The following is a 20,340-nucleotide window of genomic DNA, read 5'->3' as shown; positions in this document are numbered from 1 at the left end:
TTTTAAATGTGCTCTATAAATAAAGTTGATTTGATTTGATTTGATTTGATATATATGTATATATATATATATATATATATATTTTTTTTTTTTTGGCCAAAGGGGGCGCATTTTAATTTCTTACACACACTTGTTATTACATATAAAGGCCAGAGGAGGAGCACTTCAAATTTTTACACACACTTGTTATTTCATATGTTGACCAGAGGGGACACACGACATTTTGATAGATTTCACCACCAGGGGGTGCAAATGAGACATTCTCTATTAGATGCAATGGTTTTCCGTATTGGGACCATGATTTATGTCCTAACTTGTTCACCCCTCCTCATATGGAAGGTACTTTTCCTTGTTGATGTCTCAAGAAGGGTAGAAATACAAGCACACGCACACACACACACACACACACATTAAGGCACAAATGATTGACTGTGTGTCCGCGCAGAGAGGCCGACGGAGGTTACATGGACATGAACAAGCAGGAGGGCGGAGACGTGCACGAGATCACCGACGTGTCTGAGAACGTGCGCATGCTGCCAGGTGAAATTGCATTGCACCTTGCGCTGCAAATACAGTTGACTTGTTTTAAGACTTGAAAAACAAACAAAAACACGTCTCTGCTGTGAGATGTTACACGATGTTGGTGGTGTACAAACTCCTGTGTTAATAAAAAAAAAAGGCATTTTTTTCACCTCTTAATTTATACCAATTACATGGAGCACCAATAAGAGTATCGATGAATGCCGGTATTGATAAGGAATAGCTACAAAATCTAAAACCAGTGAAGTTGGCACGTTGTGTAAATGGTAAATAAAAACAGAATACAATGATTTGCAAATCCTTTTCAACTTATATTCAATTGAATAGACTGCAAAGACAAGATATATATATATATATATTTTGTTTTGCAAATAATCATTAACTTAGAATGTAATGGCAGCAACACATTGCAAAAAAGTTGGCACAGGGGCATTTTTACTACTGTGTTACATGGCCTTTCCTTTTAACAACACTCAGTAAACATTTGGGAACTCAGGAGACCAATTTTTGCAGTTTTTCATGTGGAATTCTTTCCCATTCTTGCTTGATGTACAGCTTAAGTTGTTCAACAGTCCGGGGGTCTCCGTTGTGCTATTTTAGGCTTCATAATGCGCCACACATTTTCAATGGGAGACAGGTCTGGACTACAGGCAGGCCAGTCTAGTACTGTAAAGCCACGCTGTTGTAACACATGGCTTGGCATTGTCTTGCTGAAATAAGCAGGGGCGTCCATGAAAAATACATTGCATGGATGGCAACATATGTTGCTCCAAAACCTGTATGTACCTTTTAGCATTAATAGTGCCTTCACAGACGTGTAAGTAACCCATGCCTCGGGCACTAATACACCCCCATACCATCACAGATGCTGGCTTTTCAACTTTACGCCTATAACAATCCGAATGGTTCTTTTCCTCTTTGGTCCGGAGGACACAACGTCCACAGTTTCCAAAAACAATTTGAAATGTGGACTCGTCAGACCACAGAACACTTTTCCACTTTGCATCAGTCCATCTTAGATGACCTCAAGCCCAGCGAAGCCGGCGGCGTTTCTGGGTGTTGTTGATAAATGGCTTTCGCTTTGCATAGTAGAGTTGTAACTTGCACGTACAGATGTAGCGACAAACTGTAGTTAATGACAGTGGTTTTTTTAAGTGTTCCAGAGCCCATGTGGTGATATCCTTTACCCACTGTTGTCGCTTTTTGATGCAGTACAGCCTGAGAGATCGAAGGTCACGGGCATTACCGCTTACGTGCAGTGATTTCTCCAGATTCTCTGAAACTTTTGATGATATTACGGACCATAGATGGTGAAATCCCTAAATTTCTTGCAATAGCTCGTAGGGAAATGTTGTTCTTGAAGTGTTGGACAATTTGCTCACGCCTTTGTTCACAAAGTGGTGAAACCTCGCCCCATCCTTGTTTGTGAATGACTGAGCATTTCATGGAAGCCGCTTTTATACCCAATCATGGCGCCCACCTGTTCCCAATTAGCCTGTTCACCTGTGGGACGATCCAAATAAGTGTTTGATGAGCATTCCTCAACTTTCTCAGTCTTTTTTGCCACTTGTGCCAGCTTTTTTGAAACACGTTGCAGGCATCAAATCCCAAATGAGCTAATATTTGCAAAAAAAAACATTGTTTACCAGTTCGAACGTTAAGTATCTTGTCTTTGCAGTCCATTCAATTGAATATAAGGATTTGCAAATCATTGTATTCTGTTTTTATTTATGATTTACCAGAGGTGGGACCAAGTCATTGTTTTGCAAGTCACAAGTAAGTCTCAAGTCTTTGCCCTCAAGTCCGAGTCAAGTCCCGAGTCAAGACAGGCAAGCCCCGAGTCAAGTCCAAAGTCAAGACTGGAAAGTCTCAAGTCAAGTCCTAAGTCCTGCATTTTGAGTTTCGAGTCCTTTCAAGTCCTTTTAACCACAGACTAATATATTAACACAGATTGTGTATGCTTTTCAAACGCTGTATTTATTTATTAAAACAAGTGCATTTTAAATTGCAGGAAAGAAAATTGTGCTGACATTGCACTTTATAATAGCACTATTAACCAGTCATTTTAAACATTAACTCATTCCTTTACAGAACAAACACATTGAAAAATAAAGTGCAAATGTACTTATTTGTACAAAAGTGTTAACATTGAAAAAACATGACATATACGTGAACACAACAAAAAAGTTGTACTTTTTATATGTCAGGGCCCTATGCTGCATTGCATTTGCAAAAGACCAAATTAGCCAAGAGTCTGTCAGTCATTTGTGCACGATGGGGGCGTAGTATGATGCCACCATGGCTGAAAACTCGCTCCACTGGAGCACTGGAGGCAGGCACTGCCAAGACTCTCATGGCCACTCGGAACAGTGAAGGAAGAGTCTTCATGTTCAATGCCCAGAACAAAAGGGGGGAGAGAGTTGTTTTGGGTTGGTGCACTACTTGTGAGTGTATCTTGTGTTTTTTATGTTGATTTAATTAAAAAAAGAAAAAAAGAAAAAATTATTTCTTGTGCGGCCCGATACCAATCGATCCACGGACCAGTACCGGGCCGCGGCCCGGTGGTTGGGAACCACTGAGGTAAACAACCAACAGAATGTCAGAAAGCTAGCTAAAACGGTACACATATTCATAATATAGTATACATTTTAACTGACCTTTATTTTACTATTTTTGTCTTTTTTTTAGGTGGCTAAAATACGCGGTGCTGCTGACCGCCGTCTAACGTTACGTGTGATATATTGACTAACGTAACCCTGCTTAAAAAAATCACTGAACAAAAAGTATGAATAAGGTAGTGAACTGCAACAGATTCCCGTGTTTGCAATAACGTTATAACGTTAGCAGTGAGTTTACAGCCTCACTGATTTAACTACACAGCAAATAAAAGTCACGTTACTTAGCCAATAAACGTTATCTTACATTCAAAACTTACCGTTCTTTGTGCAACTTCAAATGCCGGACGAAGTTGGAAGTTGTTGCCTCTCCAACAGTAATTTTGGAACCGCATGTGTTGCATACTGCAAAACCGTTTTGTGTTGACCACCTCGTAATTTTTATACCCAAACGAAATTATTTTAGGTATCATTTTTTGTTCACTGGCGTGTGGTTTGGACATGTCTTCTTCGTTGGTTGTCCTGCAATTTGATTGGATGAATGCTGTGTGATGAAAACAAAGTAGATCTAATTTGATTGGCTGTTGTACTGAGAGCACACCAGCTGACACACGCAACGCTGATAGACAAGTACACAATGAAAAATACGGAGCGCTCCCGAATAACTTTTTCATCTTTGGGTTTTGGGGAAAGTAGCAAGTCATGTCAAGTCATGTCAATTCAAAAGGCTCAAGTCCAAGTGAAGTCACAAGTCATTGATGTTAAAGTCTCAGTCGAGTTGCAAGTCTTTTTACATTTTGTCAAGTCGAGTCTAAAGTCATCAAATTCATGACTCGAGTCTGACTCGAGTCCAAGTCATGTGACTCGAGTCCACACCTCTGTGATTTACACAACGTGCCAACTTCACTGGTTTTGGGTTTTGTATATTAGATCATATATCCCTACTCCTGACCTAAAACTTCAGGTATTAGTTTAGTTTGGATGTCTACTGGTGACAAATGAACAGACACACCATGTCTGACAGTTTGCTTCGTGCTTATCAGGACGGAGGCGACATGACAAAAATGTTAGGGTTCCGGTCTATGGTACCATGGCAACTGACTCTGAATCTGACTTATCCCTCTTTCTGAAATGGAAACGCCTGAGTTTCCTTCATTTTAGGGTTTGCACGCTCAGTTTCCACTGTACCTGCTCTTTGCTCCATGTTGAACATTGACGCTAAATCAAAACATTTGATCATTTCCCTGCAGACCAGCAGGAGGCAGCATCGGTCCTCTTCAGCGACTCTCCGGTCCTTGGCCCTAACAACCTCCTCAGCTTCTCCTACCAGGTCGCCTGCGGCATGAACTTCTTGTCCTCCCGTAACGTACGCGCACACACAGGTCAGCACACACCTGGCAGGGAGAAGCGCTGACGCGTGCCAACAGTGTGTCCACAGAGACCTGGCGGCTCGGAACATTCTGGTGTGCGAGGGGGGCCTGGCCAAGGTTGGCGACTTCGGCCTGGGTCGTGACCTCCTGAAGGAGGAGGATTACGTCGTACAAGGACAGGTGAGTTGACGTAATGACGATCCGTCGGGAGATAAAGTCGTCATCTTGGTCTTTTTCCCCCGTCAGACTTTCCTGCCACTCAAGTGGATGTCGCCTGAGAGTCTCTTCCAGAATATTTACTCCACCCAAAGTGATGTGTGGTCCTACGGAGTTCTACTGTGGGAGATCTTCTCTTTGGGTGAGCGTCTGGTACTGGTGGGAGCGCCAGGACCAACTGGACCAGACCTTTTGTGTCTTTTCTTTCTAGGAGAGAGTCCATACTCGGAACTTACCAGGACCCAACACTTCTACTCAGCACTGAAGAGAGGGCATCGCTTGGCACAGCCCGAACACGCCAACTCTGACATGTACGGCAACACGTATGACAACATGTATGACGTCATGTACAACACAATAACATTTATTATGTCATGTGGGATAACATGACAGCTTGTATTATGTCCAGTACTACAAACTAACACAACATGGATTTGTGTGACATCATGCATGATAACATGATATGACATCATGCATAGGATGATATGACAACATGCATGAAATCATGCATGGTAACATGCTAGAACAACATGTATGACATCATGCATGATAAAATGCTAGAACAACATGTATGACATCATACATGATAACATGATCGAACAACATGTATGACATCATGCATAATATGATATGACAACATGCATGAAATCATGCATAACATGATAGAACAACATGACATCATGCATGATAACATGATAGGACAAGACGTATGAAATCATGCATGATAACATGATATGACAACATGTATGGCATCATGCATGACAACATGATATGACAACATGTATGACATCATGCATGTTAACATGATCGAACAACATGTATGACATCATGCATAACATGATATGACAACATGCATGAAATCATGCATGATAACATGATAGAACAACATGTATGACATCATGCATGATAACTTGATAGAACAACATGTATCATATCATGCATGACAACATGTATGACATCATGCATGATAACATATGACAACATGTATGGCATCATGCATGATAACATCATATAGGACAACATGTAGGAAATCATGCATGATAACATGATGGGACAAGACATATGAAATCATGCATGATAACATGACAACATGTATGAAATCATGCATGATAACATGATAGGACAGCATGTATGAAATCATGCATGATAACATGATAGGACAACATGTATGATAACATGATAGGACATCATGCATGATAACATGATATGACATCATGCATAGGATGATATGACAACATGCATGAAATCATGCATGATAACATGATAGAACAACATGTATGACATCATGCATGATAACTTGATAGAACAACATGTATCATATCATGCATGACAACATGTATGACATCATACATGATAACATATGACAACATGTATGGCATCATGCATGATAACATCATATAGGACAACATGTAGGAAATCATGCATGATAACACGATGGGACAAGACATATGAAATCATGCATGATAACATGACAACATGTATGAAATCATGCATGATAACATGATAGGACAGCATGTATGAAATCATGCATGATAACATGATAGGACAACATGTATGATAACATGATAGGACAACATGCATGATAACGTCATAGGACAACATGTATGACATTGTGTGTGGTAACATGAAAAGACATCGTGCATGATAACATGATAAGACAAGTATGACATCATGTATGATAACATGATGGGACCACACATAAGACATCATGCATGATAACCTGATAGAACAACATGTATGATATCATGCATGACAACATGTATGACATCATGCATGATATCATGATAGGACAACATGTGTTATAACATGATAGGACAACATGCATGATAATGTCATAGGACAACATGTATGACATTGTGTGTGGTAACATGATAGGACATCATGCATGATAACATGATAAGACAAGTATGACATCATGTATGATAACATGATGGGACCACACATAAGACATCATGCATGATAACCTGATAGAACAACATGTATGATATCATGCATGACAACATGTATGACATCATGCATGATATCATGATAGGACAACATGCATGATAACATGATAGGACAACATGCATGATAACGTCACAGGCCAACATGTATGACATTGTGTGTGGTAACATGATAGGACATCATGCATGATAACATGATAAGACAAGTATGAAATCATGTATGATAACATGATACGACAACACGTATGGCATCATGCATGATAACACGATAGGTCAACTGTCTGAAATCGTGAATAATAACAGAATAGGACAAAATGTATGATAATATGATGGGACAACATGTATGACATCATGCATGATAACATGATATGACAACATGTATGGCATCATGCATGATAACACGATAGGTCAACTGTCTGAAATCGTGAATAATAACAGAATAGGACAAAATGTATGATAATATAATGGGACAACATGTATGACATCCTGCATGATAACATGCTACAACAACATGTATGACATCATGCATGATAACATATGACAACATGTATGGCATCATGCATGATAACATATGACAACATGTATGAAATCATGCATGACAACATGATAGAACACATATGACATCATGCATGATAACATATGACAACATGTATGGCATCATGCATGATAACATATGACAACATGTATGAAATCATGCATGATAACATGATAGGACAACATGTGTTATAACATGATAGGACAACATGCATGATAATGTCATAGGACAACATGTATGACATTGTGTGTGGTAACATGATAGGACATCATGCATGATAACATGATAAGACAAGTATGAAATGATGTATGAAAACATGATACGACAACACTTATGGCATCATGCATGATAACATGATAGGTCAACTTTCTAAAATCGTTAATGATAACAGGATAGGACAACATGTATGATAATATGATGGGACAACAATATGACATCATGCATGATAACGTGATAGGATGGCATGTATAATAAGACAACATGTATGATAATATGATGGGACAACAATATGACATCATGCATGATAACGTGATAGGATGGCATGTATAATAAGACAACATGTATGATAATATGATGGGACAACATGTATGACGCCACGCATGATAACGTGATAGGATGTCATGTATAATAAGACAACATGTATGATAATATGATGGGACAACAATATGACATCATGCATGATAACATGATAGGATGGCATGTATAATAAGACAACATGTATGATAATATGATGGGACAACATGTATGATGCCACGCATGATAACGTGATAGGATGTCATGTATAATAAGACAACATGTATGATAATATGATGGGACAACAATATGACATCATGCATGATAACGTGATAGGATGGCATGTATAATAAGACAACATGTATGATAATATGATGGGACAACATGTATGACATCACGCATGATAACATGATGGGACAAGACATATGAAATCATGCATAATAACATGATATGACAACATGTATGACATCATGCATGATAACATGATGGGACAAGACATATGAAATCATGCATAATAACATGATATGACAACATGTATGACATCATGCATGATAACATGATGGGACAAGACATATGAAATCATGCATAATAACATGATATGACAACATGTATGGCATCATGCATGATAACATGATAGGACAACTTTCTAAAATCGTGAATAATAACAGGTTAGGACAACATGTGAAGTGAATTTCATGCATGATGATAACATGATAAGACAGTATGTATGATAATATGATGGGACAATATGTATGACATCATGCATGATAACATGATAAGACAATAAATATGAAATCATGCATGATAACATGATATGACAACATTTATGGCATCATGCAATAACATGACAGGTCAACTTTCTAAAATCGTGAATAATAACAGGTTAGGACAACATGTGAAGTGAATTACATGCAATATAACATGATAGATCAACATGTACGAAATAATGCATGATAACATGATAGGACAACATGCATAATAACATATTATTATTATTCTGTATATATATTATTCTGTACACATATAATGTATATATTCGTATATATGTTAGATTTTTTATCGCTATATTAGTCCATTTATACCTGCATTGTCCTTTCCATCCTTACACTTTCCATCATTGTAACTGAGCTACTGTGTTGAACAATTTCCCTTGTGGATCATTAAAGTTTGTCTAAGTCTAAGTCTAACAAGATAGGACAACATGTATGGCATCATGCATGATAACATGATAGGACAACAAATATGAAATCATGCATGATAGGTCAAGATGTATGACATAATGCATGATAACATGATAGGTCATGTATGAAATCATGCATGATAGGTCAACATGTATGACATAATGCGTGATAACATGATAGGACAATACATATGGCATCATGCATGATAACATGATAGGTCATGTATGAAATCATGCATGATAGGTCAACATGTATGACATAATGCATGATAACATGATAGGACAAGACATATGGCATCATGCATGATAACATGATAGGTATGTATGAAATCATGCATGATAGGTCAACATGTATGGCATAATGCATGATAACATGATAGGACAAAACATATGGCATCATGCATGATAACATGATAAGTCATGTATGAAATCATGAATGATAGGTCAACATGTATGACATAATGCGTGATAACATGATAGGACAAGACATATGGCATCATGCATGATAACATGATAGGTCATGTATGAAATCATGCATGATAGGTCAACATGTATGACATAATGCGTGATAACATGATAGGACAAGACATATGGCATCATGCATGATAACATGATAGGTCATGTATGAAATCATGCATGATAGGTCAACATGTATGACATAATGCGTGATAACATGATAGGACAACATGTATGGCATCATGCATGATAGGTCAAGATGTATGACATAATGCATGATAACATGATAGGACAAGACATATGGCATCATGCATGATAACATGATAGGTCATATATGAAATCATGCATGATAGGTCAACATGTATGAGATAATACATGATAACATGATAGGACAAGACATATGGCATCATGCATGATAACATGATAGGTCATGTATGAAATCATGCATGATAGGTCAACATGTATGACATAATGCGTGATAACATGATAGGACAAGACATATGGCATCATGCATGATAACATGATAGGTATGTATGAAATCATGCATGATAGGTCAACATGTATGGCATAATGCATGATAACATGATAGGACAAAACATATGGCATCATGCATGATAACATGATAAGTCATGTATGAAATCATGAATGATAGGTTAACATGTATGACATAATACATGATAACATCATAGGACAAGACATATGGCATCATGCATGATAACATGATAAGTCATGTATGAAATCATGAATGATAGGTTAACATGTATGAGATAATACATGATAACATGATAGGACAAGACATATGGCATAATGCATAATAACATGATAGGACAACAAATATGAACTCATGCATGATAGGTCAAGATGTATGACATAATGCATGATAACATGATAGGACAAGACATATGGCATCATGCATGATAACATGATAGGTCATGTATGAAATCATGCATGATAGGTCAACATGTATGACATAATGCGTGATAACATGATAGGACAAAACATATGGCATCATGCATGATAACATGATAAGTCATGTATGAAATCATGAATGATAGGTTAACATGTATGACATAATACATGATAACACGATAGGACAAAACATATGGTATCATGCATGATAACATGATAAGTCATGTATGAAATCATGAATGATAGGTTAACATGTATGAGATAATACATGATAACATGATAGGACAAGACATATGGCATAATGCATAATAACATGATAGGACAACAAATATGAACTCATGCATGATAGGTCAAGATGTATGACATAATGCATGATAACATGATAGGACAAGACATATGGCATCATGCATGATAACATGATAGGTCATGTATGAAATCATGCATGATAGGTCAACATGTATGACATAATGCGTGATAACCTGATAGGACAAGACATATGGCATCATGCATGATAACATGATAGGTCATGTATGAAATCATGCATGATAGGTCAACATGTATGACATAATGCGTGATAACATGATAGGACAAGACATATGGCATCATGCATGATAACATGATAGGTCATGTATGAAATCATGCATGATAGGTCAACATGTATGACATAATGCGTGATAACATGATAGGACAACATGTATGGCATCATGCATGATAACATGATAGGACAACAAATATGAAATCATGAATGATAGGTTAACATGTATGACATAATACATGATAACATCATAGGACAAGACATATGGCATCATGCATGATAACATGATAGGTCATGTATGAAATCATGCATGATAGGTCAACATGTATGGCATAATGCATGATAACATGATAGGACAAAACATATGGCATCATGCATGATAACATGATAAGTCATGTATGAAATCATGCATGATAGGTCAACATGTATGACATAATGCGTGATAACATGATAGGACAACATGTATGGCATCATGCATGATAACATGATAGGACAACAAATATGAAATCATGAATGATAGGTTAACATGTATGACATAATACATGATAACATCATAGGACAAGACATATGGCATCATGCATGATAACATGATAGGTCATGTATGAAATCATGCATGATAGGTCAACATGTATGACATAATGCGTGATAACATGATAGGACAAGACATATGGCATCATGCATGATAACATGATAGGTATGTATGAAATCATGCATGATAGGTCAACATGTATGGCATAATGCATGATAACATGATAGGACAAGACATATGGCATCATGCATGATAACATGATAGGTATGTATGAAATCATGCATGATAGGTCAACATGTATGGCATAATGCATGATAACATGATAGGACAAAACATATGGCATCATGCATGATAACATGATAAGTCATGTATGAAATCATGAATGATAGGTTAACATGTATGACATAATACATGATAACATCATAGGACAAGACATATGGCATCATGCATGATAACATGATAGGTCATATATGAAATCATGCATGATAGGTCAACATGTATGAGATAATACATGATAACATGATAGGACAAGACATATGGCATCATGCATGATAACATGATAGGACAACAAATATGAAATCATGCTTGATAGGACAACATGTATGACATAATGCATGATAACATGATAGGACAACATGTATGACATAATGCATGATAACATGATAGGACAAGACATATGGCATCATGCATGATAACATGATAGGTCATGTATGAAATCATGCATGATAGGTCAACATGTATGACATAATGCGTGATAACATGATAGGACAAGACATATGGCATCATGCATGATAACATGATAGGTATGTATGAAATCATGCATGATAGGTCAACATGTATGGCATAATGCATGATAACATGATAGGACAAAACATTTGGCATCATGCATGATAACATGATAAGTCATGTATGAAATCATGAATGATAGGTTAACATGTATGACATAATACATGATAACACCATAGGACAAAACATATGGTATCATGCATGATAACATGATAAGTCATGTATGAAATCATGCATGATAGGTCAACATGTATGACATAATGCGTGATAACATGATAGGACAAGACATATGGCATCATGCATGATAACATGATAGGTCATGTATGAAATCATGCATGATAGGTCAACATGTATGGCATAATGTATGATAACATGATAGGACAAAACATATGGCATCATGCATGATAACATGATAAGTCATGTATGAAATCATGAATGATAGGTTAACATGTATGACATAATACATGATAACATGATAGGACAAGACATATGGCATCATGCATGATAACATGATAGGTCATATATGAAATCATGCATGATAGGTCAACATGTATGAGATAATACATGATAACATGATAGGACAAGACATATGGCATCATGCATAATAACATGATAGGACAACAAATATGAAATCATGCTTGATATGACAACATGTATGACATAATGCATGATAACATGATAGGACAAAACATATGGCATCATGCATGATAACATGACAGGTCATGTATGAAATCATGCATGACAACAATGATGACACGTGAAATGTGGTGTGTTCAGTTACGACTTGATGAAGACGTGTTGGTGCGTGCGTCCCGGGTCCAGACCGCCGTTCTCATCGTTAGTGGCCTCTCTCGACCTCATGTTGACTGATGACTACAGAAAGGTGGTGACCTCGTTAGGACCGCTTCCTTAAAAGTTGCGTTTCACTTCAAGCGCCTCCTCCTGCCCTCCCCAGATATACGCCGGGCTGACGGATGACTTCCTGACACGCAACCGTCCGGCCGTCGCGCCACCCAGGTTGACGCCCACACCCGCCGACGGGCCGACCGGCGCGAGCGGTGAGACATGATTTTGACCTCCAACAAGGACGTTTGTCAAGTCAATGCTCGCCTCCCGGCGCAAACAGGAAGCCAAGACCCCAAAGTGACAGTTCACCTGGAGGAGGCGGGTCCCTCTAATGGCGCCTACATCACGCCGGTCAGCGTGGAGCTTCATGGCGGTGCTGCGCAGGACGCAGACAGGTATGATGATAACGGCGGTGACGATGATGATGATTTTGAAGAGGTTGCTGTCTGTTGTGTTCAGAGCTGATGAAGTGACAGCATCAGGCGGCGGCGAGGAGCAGGGGGAAAGCTGCCTATGAGAATCCCTCCGCGGCCTCAACCTGATGACATTTTTATGACGCAGTAATCATAACAAGGCTTTTTTTCCCCCTCCTTTGTTCAAAAATGTAAACTGCATGTTGTTTTTCTCAACAATAAAATAAGCCAACATTTCATGACGAGACACGTTGCAAAGTCATGTGACCTCGTCTACGTTAACAGTATTTATCATTTTCAGAGCTCAACCCACGATCACCGAATTGCCACAAACGTATTCCTAGCCCCTTCCTGCTCCATCATTGATAAGAGTACAAAAGGTAAAAGTCTCGAATCAACCTCATGTCCCTATTGATGCTGCCTGCCAACCCCCAAAGGGGGGCAGAGAGCTTTGTGCATCTCATTAGCCAGAGGTGGGACCAAGTCATTGTTTTGCAAGTCACAAGTAAGTCTCAAGTCTTTGCCCTCAAGTCCGAGTCAAGTCCCGAGTCAAGACAGGCAAGCCCCGAGTCAAGTCCAAAGTCAAGACTGGAAAGTCTCAAGTCAAGTCCTAAGTCCTGCATTTTGAGTTTCGAGTCCTTTCAAGTCCTTTTAACCACAGACTAATATATTAACACAGATTGTGTATGCTTTTCAAACGCTGTATTTATTTATTAAAACAAGTGCATTTTAAATTGCAGGAAAGAAAATTGTGCTGACATTGCAATTTATAATAGCACTATTAACCAGTCATTTTAAACATTAACTCATTCCTTTACAGAACAAACACATTAAAAAATAAAGTGCAAATGTACTTATTTGTACAAAAGTGTTAACATTGAAAAAACATGACATATACGTGAACATAACAAAAAAGTTGTACTTTTTATATGTCAGGGCCCTATGCTGCATTGCATTTGCAAAAGACCAAATTAGCCAAGAGTCTGTCAGTCATTTGTGCACGATGGGGGCGTAGTATTTATTTTACCTTTATTTTACTATTTTTGTCTTTTTTTAGGTGGCTAAAATACGCGGTGCTGCAGACCGCCGTCTAACGTTACGTGTGATATATTGACTAACGTAACCCTGCTTAAAAAAAATCACTGAACAAAAAGTATGAATAAGGTAGTGAACTGCAACAGATTCCCGTGTTTGCAATAACGTTATAACGTTAGCAGTGAGTTTACAGCCTCACTGATTTAACTACACAGCAAATAAAAGTCACGTTACTTAGCCAATAAACGTTATCTTACATTCAAAACTTACCGTTCTTTGTGAAACTTCAAATGCCGGACGAAGTTGGAAGTTGTTGCCTCTCCATCAGTAATTTTCGAACCGCATGTGTTGCATACTGCAAACCGTTTTGTGTTGACCACCTCGTAATTTTTATACCCAAACGAAATTATTTTAGGTATCATTTTTTGTTCACTGGCGTGTGGTTTGGACATGTCTTCTTCGTTGGTTGTCCTGCAATTTGATTGGATGAATGCTGTGTGATGAAAACAAAGTAGATCTAATTTGATTGGCTGTTGTACTGAGCTCAGTACAACAGCTGGTGTGCTCTAGAGCACACCAGCTGACACACGCAACGCTGATAGACAAGTACACAATGAAAAATACGGAGCGCTCCCGAATAACTTTTTCATCTTTGGGTTTTGGGGAAAGTAGCAAGTCATGTCAAGTCATGTCAATTCAAAAGGCTCAAGTCCAAGTGAAGTCACAAGTCATTGATGTTAAAGTCTAAGTCGAGTTGCAAGTCTTTTTACATTTTGTCAAGTCGAGTCTAAAGTCATCAAATTCATGACTCGAGTCTGACTCGAGTCCAAGTCATGTGACTCGAGTCCACACCTCTGTCATTAGCCTTTGGACAGGACTGGTATCTTGCCGCCATCTTGCTACAAGCAAGGAAGACTCCTTATAGGTCATTGGGTCAAAGTTCTTTTGTCAACCGATCACAGACTTGTTTTGATATTCACAATTTACAGTACAGTCTCCAATGACAGATAAAATATTAAAACGTGTTATTTTGCATTGTTATTTATTTTGGGGCGGTATAGCTCGGGTTGGTAGAGCGGCCGTGCCAGCGACTTGAGGGTTCCAGGTTCGATCCCCACTTCCGCCATCCTAGTCACTGCCCTTGTGTCCTTGGGCAAGACACTTTACCCACCCGCTCCCAGGGCCACCCACACTGGTTTAAATGCAACTCAGATATTGGGTTTCACTATGTAAAGCGCTTTGAGTCACTAGAGAAAAGCGCTATATAAATACAATTCACTTCACTACACAAAAAAAACTAATATTATCGATCAACTTGTTTCCCATGAGTTCGTTTTAGTAGACAAAACATGCACTAAAATTAAATCAAGTTTGATTAAAAAGTAGAGATGCCGATAAATGCTTTAAAATGTGGTATCGGAAATTATCGGTATCGTTTTTTTTAATTATCGGTATCAGATTTATTTTTTATTTTAATTAAATCAACATAAAAAACACAAGATACACTTACAATTAGTGCACCAACCCCAAAAAAACTCCCTCTTTACACTCATTCACACAAAAGGGTTATTTATTTCTGTTTTTAATATTCTGGTTCCTACAATATATATCAATATATATCAATACAGTCTGCAAGGGATACAGTCCGTAAGCACACATGATTGTGCTACTGGTCCACTAATAGTGCTAACAGTTAATTTTACAAATTTTCATTAATTACTAGTTTCTATGTAACTGTTTTTATATTGTTTTACTTTCTTTTTTATTCAAGAAAATGTTTTTAATTTATTTATCTTATTTTATTTTATTATTATTTTTTAAAAGGACCTTATCTTCACCATACCTGGTTGTCCAAATTAGGCATAATAATGTGTTAATTCCACAACTGTATATATCGGTATCGGTTGATATCGGTATCGGTAATTAAGAGTTGGACAATATCGGAATATCGGCAAAAAAGCCATTATCGGATATCCCTATTAAAAAGTAAAAAAAACATTGACATGAAAAAAAAAAAAGATGTCCGAGGTAAATAAGATACATAATTATAAATAAGAATATAGTGTGGCGCAGTGTTTTTCAACCACTGTGCCGCGGCCGTGAGATACAGTCTAGTGTGCCGTGGGAGATTGTCTAATTTCACCTATTTGGGTTAAAAATATTTTTTACAAACCAGTAATTGTAGTCTGCAAAATATGTGTTGTTGTTGAGTGTCGGTGCTGTCTAGAGCTCGGCAGAGTAACCGTGTAATACTCTTCCATAATTGCTTTGTAGATGTCGGAAACAGCGGGAGGTAGTGTGTAGGTAAACTTGTGTCTAATGCTTAAACCAAAAATAAACAAAAGGTGAGTGCCCCTAAGAAAAGGCATTGAAGCTTAGGGAAGGCTATGCAGAACGAAACTAAAACTGAACTGGCGAGAAAGTGAACAAAAATAGAATGCTGGACGACAGCAAAGACTTACTGTGGAGCAAAGACGGCGTCTACAGTGTGCAACCGAACGTGACGTGACAATCAACAATGTCCCCACAAAGAAAAACAACTGGAATATTCTTGATTGCTAAAACAAAGTAGATGCGGGAAATATCGCTCAAAGGAAGACATGCGGGAACCTTTTTGGCTGAGAGAGTTATGAAAGCCAAATATTTTTATATATATTTCCGTGAGAGCCATATAATATTTTTCAACACTGAATACAACTAGATGCGTGCATCTTTAAGTAAGACCAACATTTTAAAAGTATAATAAGTCTCTTATTCTTTTTAATAACATTGTTATTCTGAAGCTAACCAATACTAAATAAAATACTTCTTACCATTAATGCGACTTCTTGAACAGGTGCGGTAGAAAACGGATGGATGGATTAAAATGCATGAGAATGTTTTATATTTTGAACGTTATTTTTAACACTGTGATTACCAGCTGAATTATTCATTACTTATCGTGTTAAGCAATGCCAGCTAAGATTTATCTGAGAGCCAGATGCAGCCACCAAAAGAGCCACATCTGGCTCTAGAGCCATAGGTTCCCTACCCCTGCGCTACAGGAAAATACCAAAAAAAGAGAAAAAGCCACCAAAATAGGAGCGCAAGACAAGAACTAAAACACTACACACAGAAAAACATCAAAAAAGTCCAAATAAGTCAGTGTGTGATGTGATATGTGGTGACAGTACACCTACTTTGAGACAAGAGCTATACTGATGCATGCTTGGTTATGCTTTAAAGTCATACCCAACAATTGCGACAACAACGTTTTACTGTCAACTGACTTTTGTTTTTTAATAATTTCTGCTGGTGGTGTGCCTCCGGATTTTTTCAACGCAAAAAAATGTGCCTTGGCTCAAAAAAGGTTGAAAAACACTGGTGTGGCGGACTCTAGGACCTGTTGTAGTTCCCAGGTGGGGGCGTGGTTTTGGTGCCTCTCCCTGGTGCACATTTGTGACGCCAGAGACTCGTTGGCAATGCAAGAATAAAGACGTGTTTTTAGAGCTATTTTGTTCCGGCGTAGCAGAGCTTAGAACGTGTCTTGACCCCAGAATGCAGGGATGGCAGGCAAAGTGCAGATAAACAGTATTTAATAACAAAATAAAGAGTGCTGTAGCATACTTGCCAACCCTCCCGAATTTTTCGGGAGACTCCCGAATTTCAGTGCCTCTCCCGAAAATCTCCCGGGACAACCATTATACCGAATTTCTCCCGATTTTCCAGCCGGACTTAAGGCACGTCCCCTCCAGGTCCGTGCGGACCTGAGTGAGGACAGCCTGTCGTCACGTCCGCTTGGCCAACCAAAAAGTAACCGCAGAACACTATACCGTACAGTGTTCTGTGGTTACTTGTTGGTTGGCCAACGGTTTACGTTGTATTGCGCAGCCTGACGGCAAGTGTGGGAGTCGGTTCTGAAGTATGAAGTGAAGAGATGTAACTTCGTCACCTCGCCTGGTTATTGACTCCAACCCAGAATATTACACTGCCCATACCTATGCTCCTTCAAAGGCTGTGCTACTGGCTGCAAAGCATTGCACTTTCAAATACAACAATGAGTAGAGGAGTGTTATGTGTGTATATGTGTAAATAAATTAGCAATGAAATTCAAGTATCTATTTTATTTATATGTATATATATATATATATATATATATATATATATATATATATATATATATATATATATATATATATATATATATATATATATATATATATATAAAATAAAATACATATATATATATATATATATATATATACATATATATATATATATATATATATAGCTAGAATTAACTGAAAGTAAATTATTTATTTAATTTATATATATACAGTATATATATATATATATATATATATATATATATATATATATATATATATATACAGTACATATATATATATATATATATATAATAAAATACATATATATATATATATATAGCTAGAATTAACTGAAAGTAAATTATTTATTTAATTTATATATATACAGTATATATATATATATATATATATATATATATATACAGTATATATATATATATATATAATAAAATACATATATATATATATATATATATAGCTAGATTTAACTGAAAGTAAATTATTTATTTAATTTATATACATACAGTATATATATATATATATATATATATATATATATATATATGTATGTGTGGGGAAAAAAATCACAAGACTATTTCATCTCTACAGGCCTGTTTCATGAGGGGGGTACCCTCAATCGTCAGGAGATTTTAATGGGAGCATTCGCATACCATGGTTTATATAGGGCGCATATGCCAAATTTTCAAAGAGAACGGCCTACGGATCACGATTGAAGCCAACAAGCAAACCGTCAACTTTCTTGACGTCACTTTCAACCTGAGAAATAACAGCTACCAACCATTCACGAAACCCAACACAACACTCCAATACGTGCACCATGACAGCAACCATCCACCCACCACCACGAAAAGAATACCTACCGGAATCAATAAAAGGCTATCGATGCTGTCATCTAGCAAAGCTGAATTTGACCAAGCAACCCCCCCGTACCAAAAAGCCCTTGATGAAAGCGGATACAATTTCACCCTCACCTATGAACCCACGCCAGGAAACCAGCCAAAAAAGAACAGAAAACGAAACGGCATCATCTGGTACAACCCCCCATACAGCAAAAACGTCTCAACGAACATTGGACACAAATTCCTCAATCTGATTGACAAACACTTTCCCAAAGACAACAACCTAAGAAAAGTATTCAACAAGAACAACATCAAATTGAGCTACAGCTGCATGAACAATATACGACAAATCATCTCAAACCACAACAAAACAATTGCAAATGAGCCGTCGACCCCCAGTCAGAACGACTCCAAAACCAACAAAGCATGTAACTGTCGAAAGAAACCTGATTGCCCCCTCAACGGGGGATGCTTACAAACATCAGTTGTCTACCAATCTAAGGTAATACGCAAGGACATTCACACATCCGACACATATGTAGGATTAACCGAGGGTGAATTCAAAACCAGATGGAACAACCACAAGGCTTCTTTCAGGAACAAAAACCTGCGAAATACCACAGAACTCAGCAAACACATTTGGGACCTCAAAGACAATAATGTTGAATATTCAATAACATGGCAAATTCTTGCATCCAGCACACCTTATAATAGTGGTAATAAAAGATGCAACCTATGCTTGAAAGAGAAACTGTTTATTATCTACCGTCCAGACTTGTCATCCCTCAACAAGCGCAGCGAAATTGTAACAGCATGCCGCCATAGACGGAAACACCTCCTAGGTAACACATGAGCCAATCACCACGCCCCTAGGCCAGCCTGTACCCACCCACTCTGTGCCCTATATAAACCATGGTATGCGAATGCTCCCATTAAAATCTCCTGACGATTGAGGGTACCCCCCCTCATGA

At 37.8% G+C, this 20,340-nt stretch overlaps 1 protein-coding gene across 2 annotated transcripts in view; it reads left to right on the top strand.

Annotated features, from left to right (window-relative positions):
* LOC133607174 (platelet-derived growth factor receptor beta-like) overlaps nt 1-13,623 on the top strand; it is a 101,074-nt gene extending 87,451 nt beyond the window's left edge. For both annotated transcript variants that reach the window (XM_061961639.2, XM_072913766.1), the window contains 9 exons: nt 446-540; nt 4,406-4,521; nt 4,583-4,705; nt 4,772-4,883; nt 4,953-5,052; nt 12,905-13,010; nt 13,083-13,185; nt 13,254-13,368; nt 13,433-13,623. In XM_061961639.2, the coding sequence (XP_061817623.2) occupies nt 446-540; nt 4,406-4,521; nt 4,583-4,705; nt 4,772-4,883; nt 4,953-5,052; nt 12,905-13,010; nt 13,083-13,185; nt 13,254-13,368; nt 13,433-13,490 (928 nt within the window). In that variant the 3' untranslated portion in view covers nt 13,491-13,623. The remainder of the gene's footprint in view (nt 1-445; nt 541-4,405; nt 4,522-4,582; nt 4,706-4,771; nt 4,884-4,952; nt 5,053-12,904; nt 13,011-13,082; nt 13,186-13,253; nt 13,369-13,432) is intronic.
* The last annotated feature ends 6,717 nt before the right edge of the window (nt 13,624-20,340 follow it).

This window comes from Nerophis lumbriciformis, linkage group LG09 (genome assembly GCF_033978685.3).
Source record: "Nerophis lumbriciformis linkage group LG09, RoL_Nlum_v2.1, whole genome shotgun sequence".
Taxonomy (NCBI): Eukaryota; Metazoa; Chordata; class Actinopteri; order Syngnathiformes; family Syngnathidae; genus Nerophis; species Nerophis lumbriciformis.
This window is presented reverse-complemented; position numbering and strand designations above follow the sequence as displayed.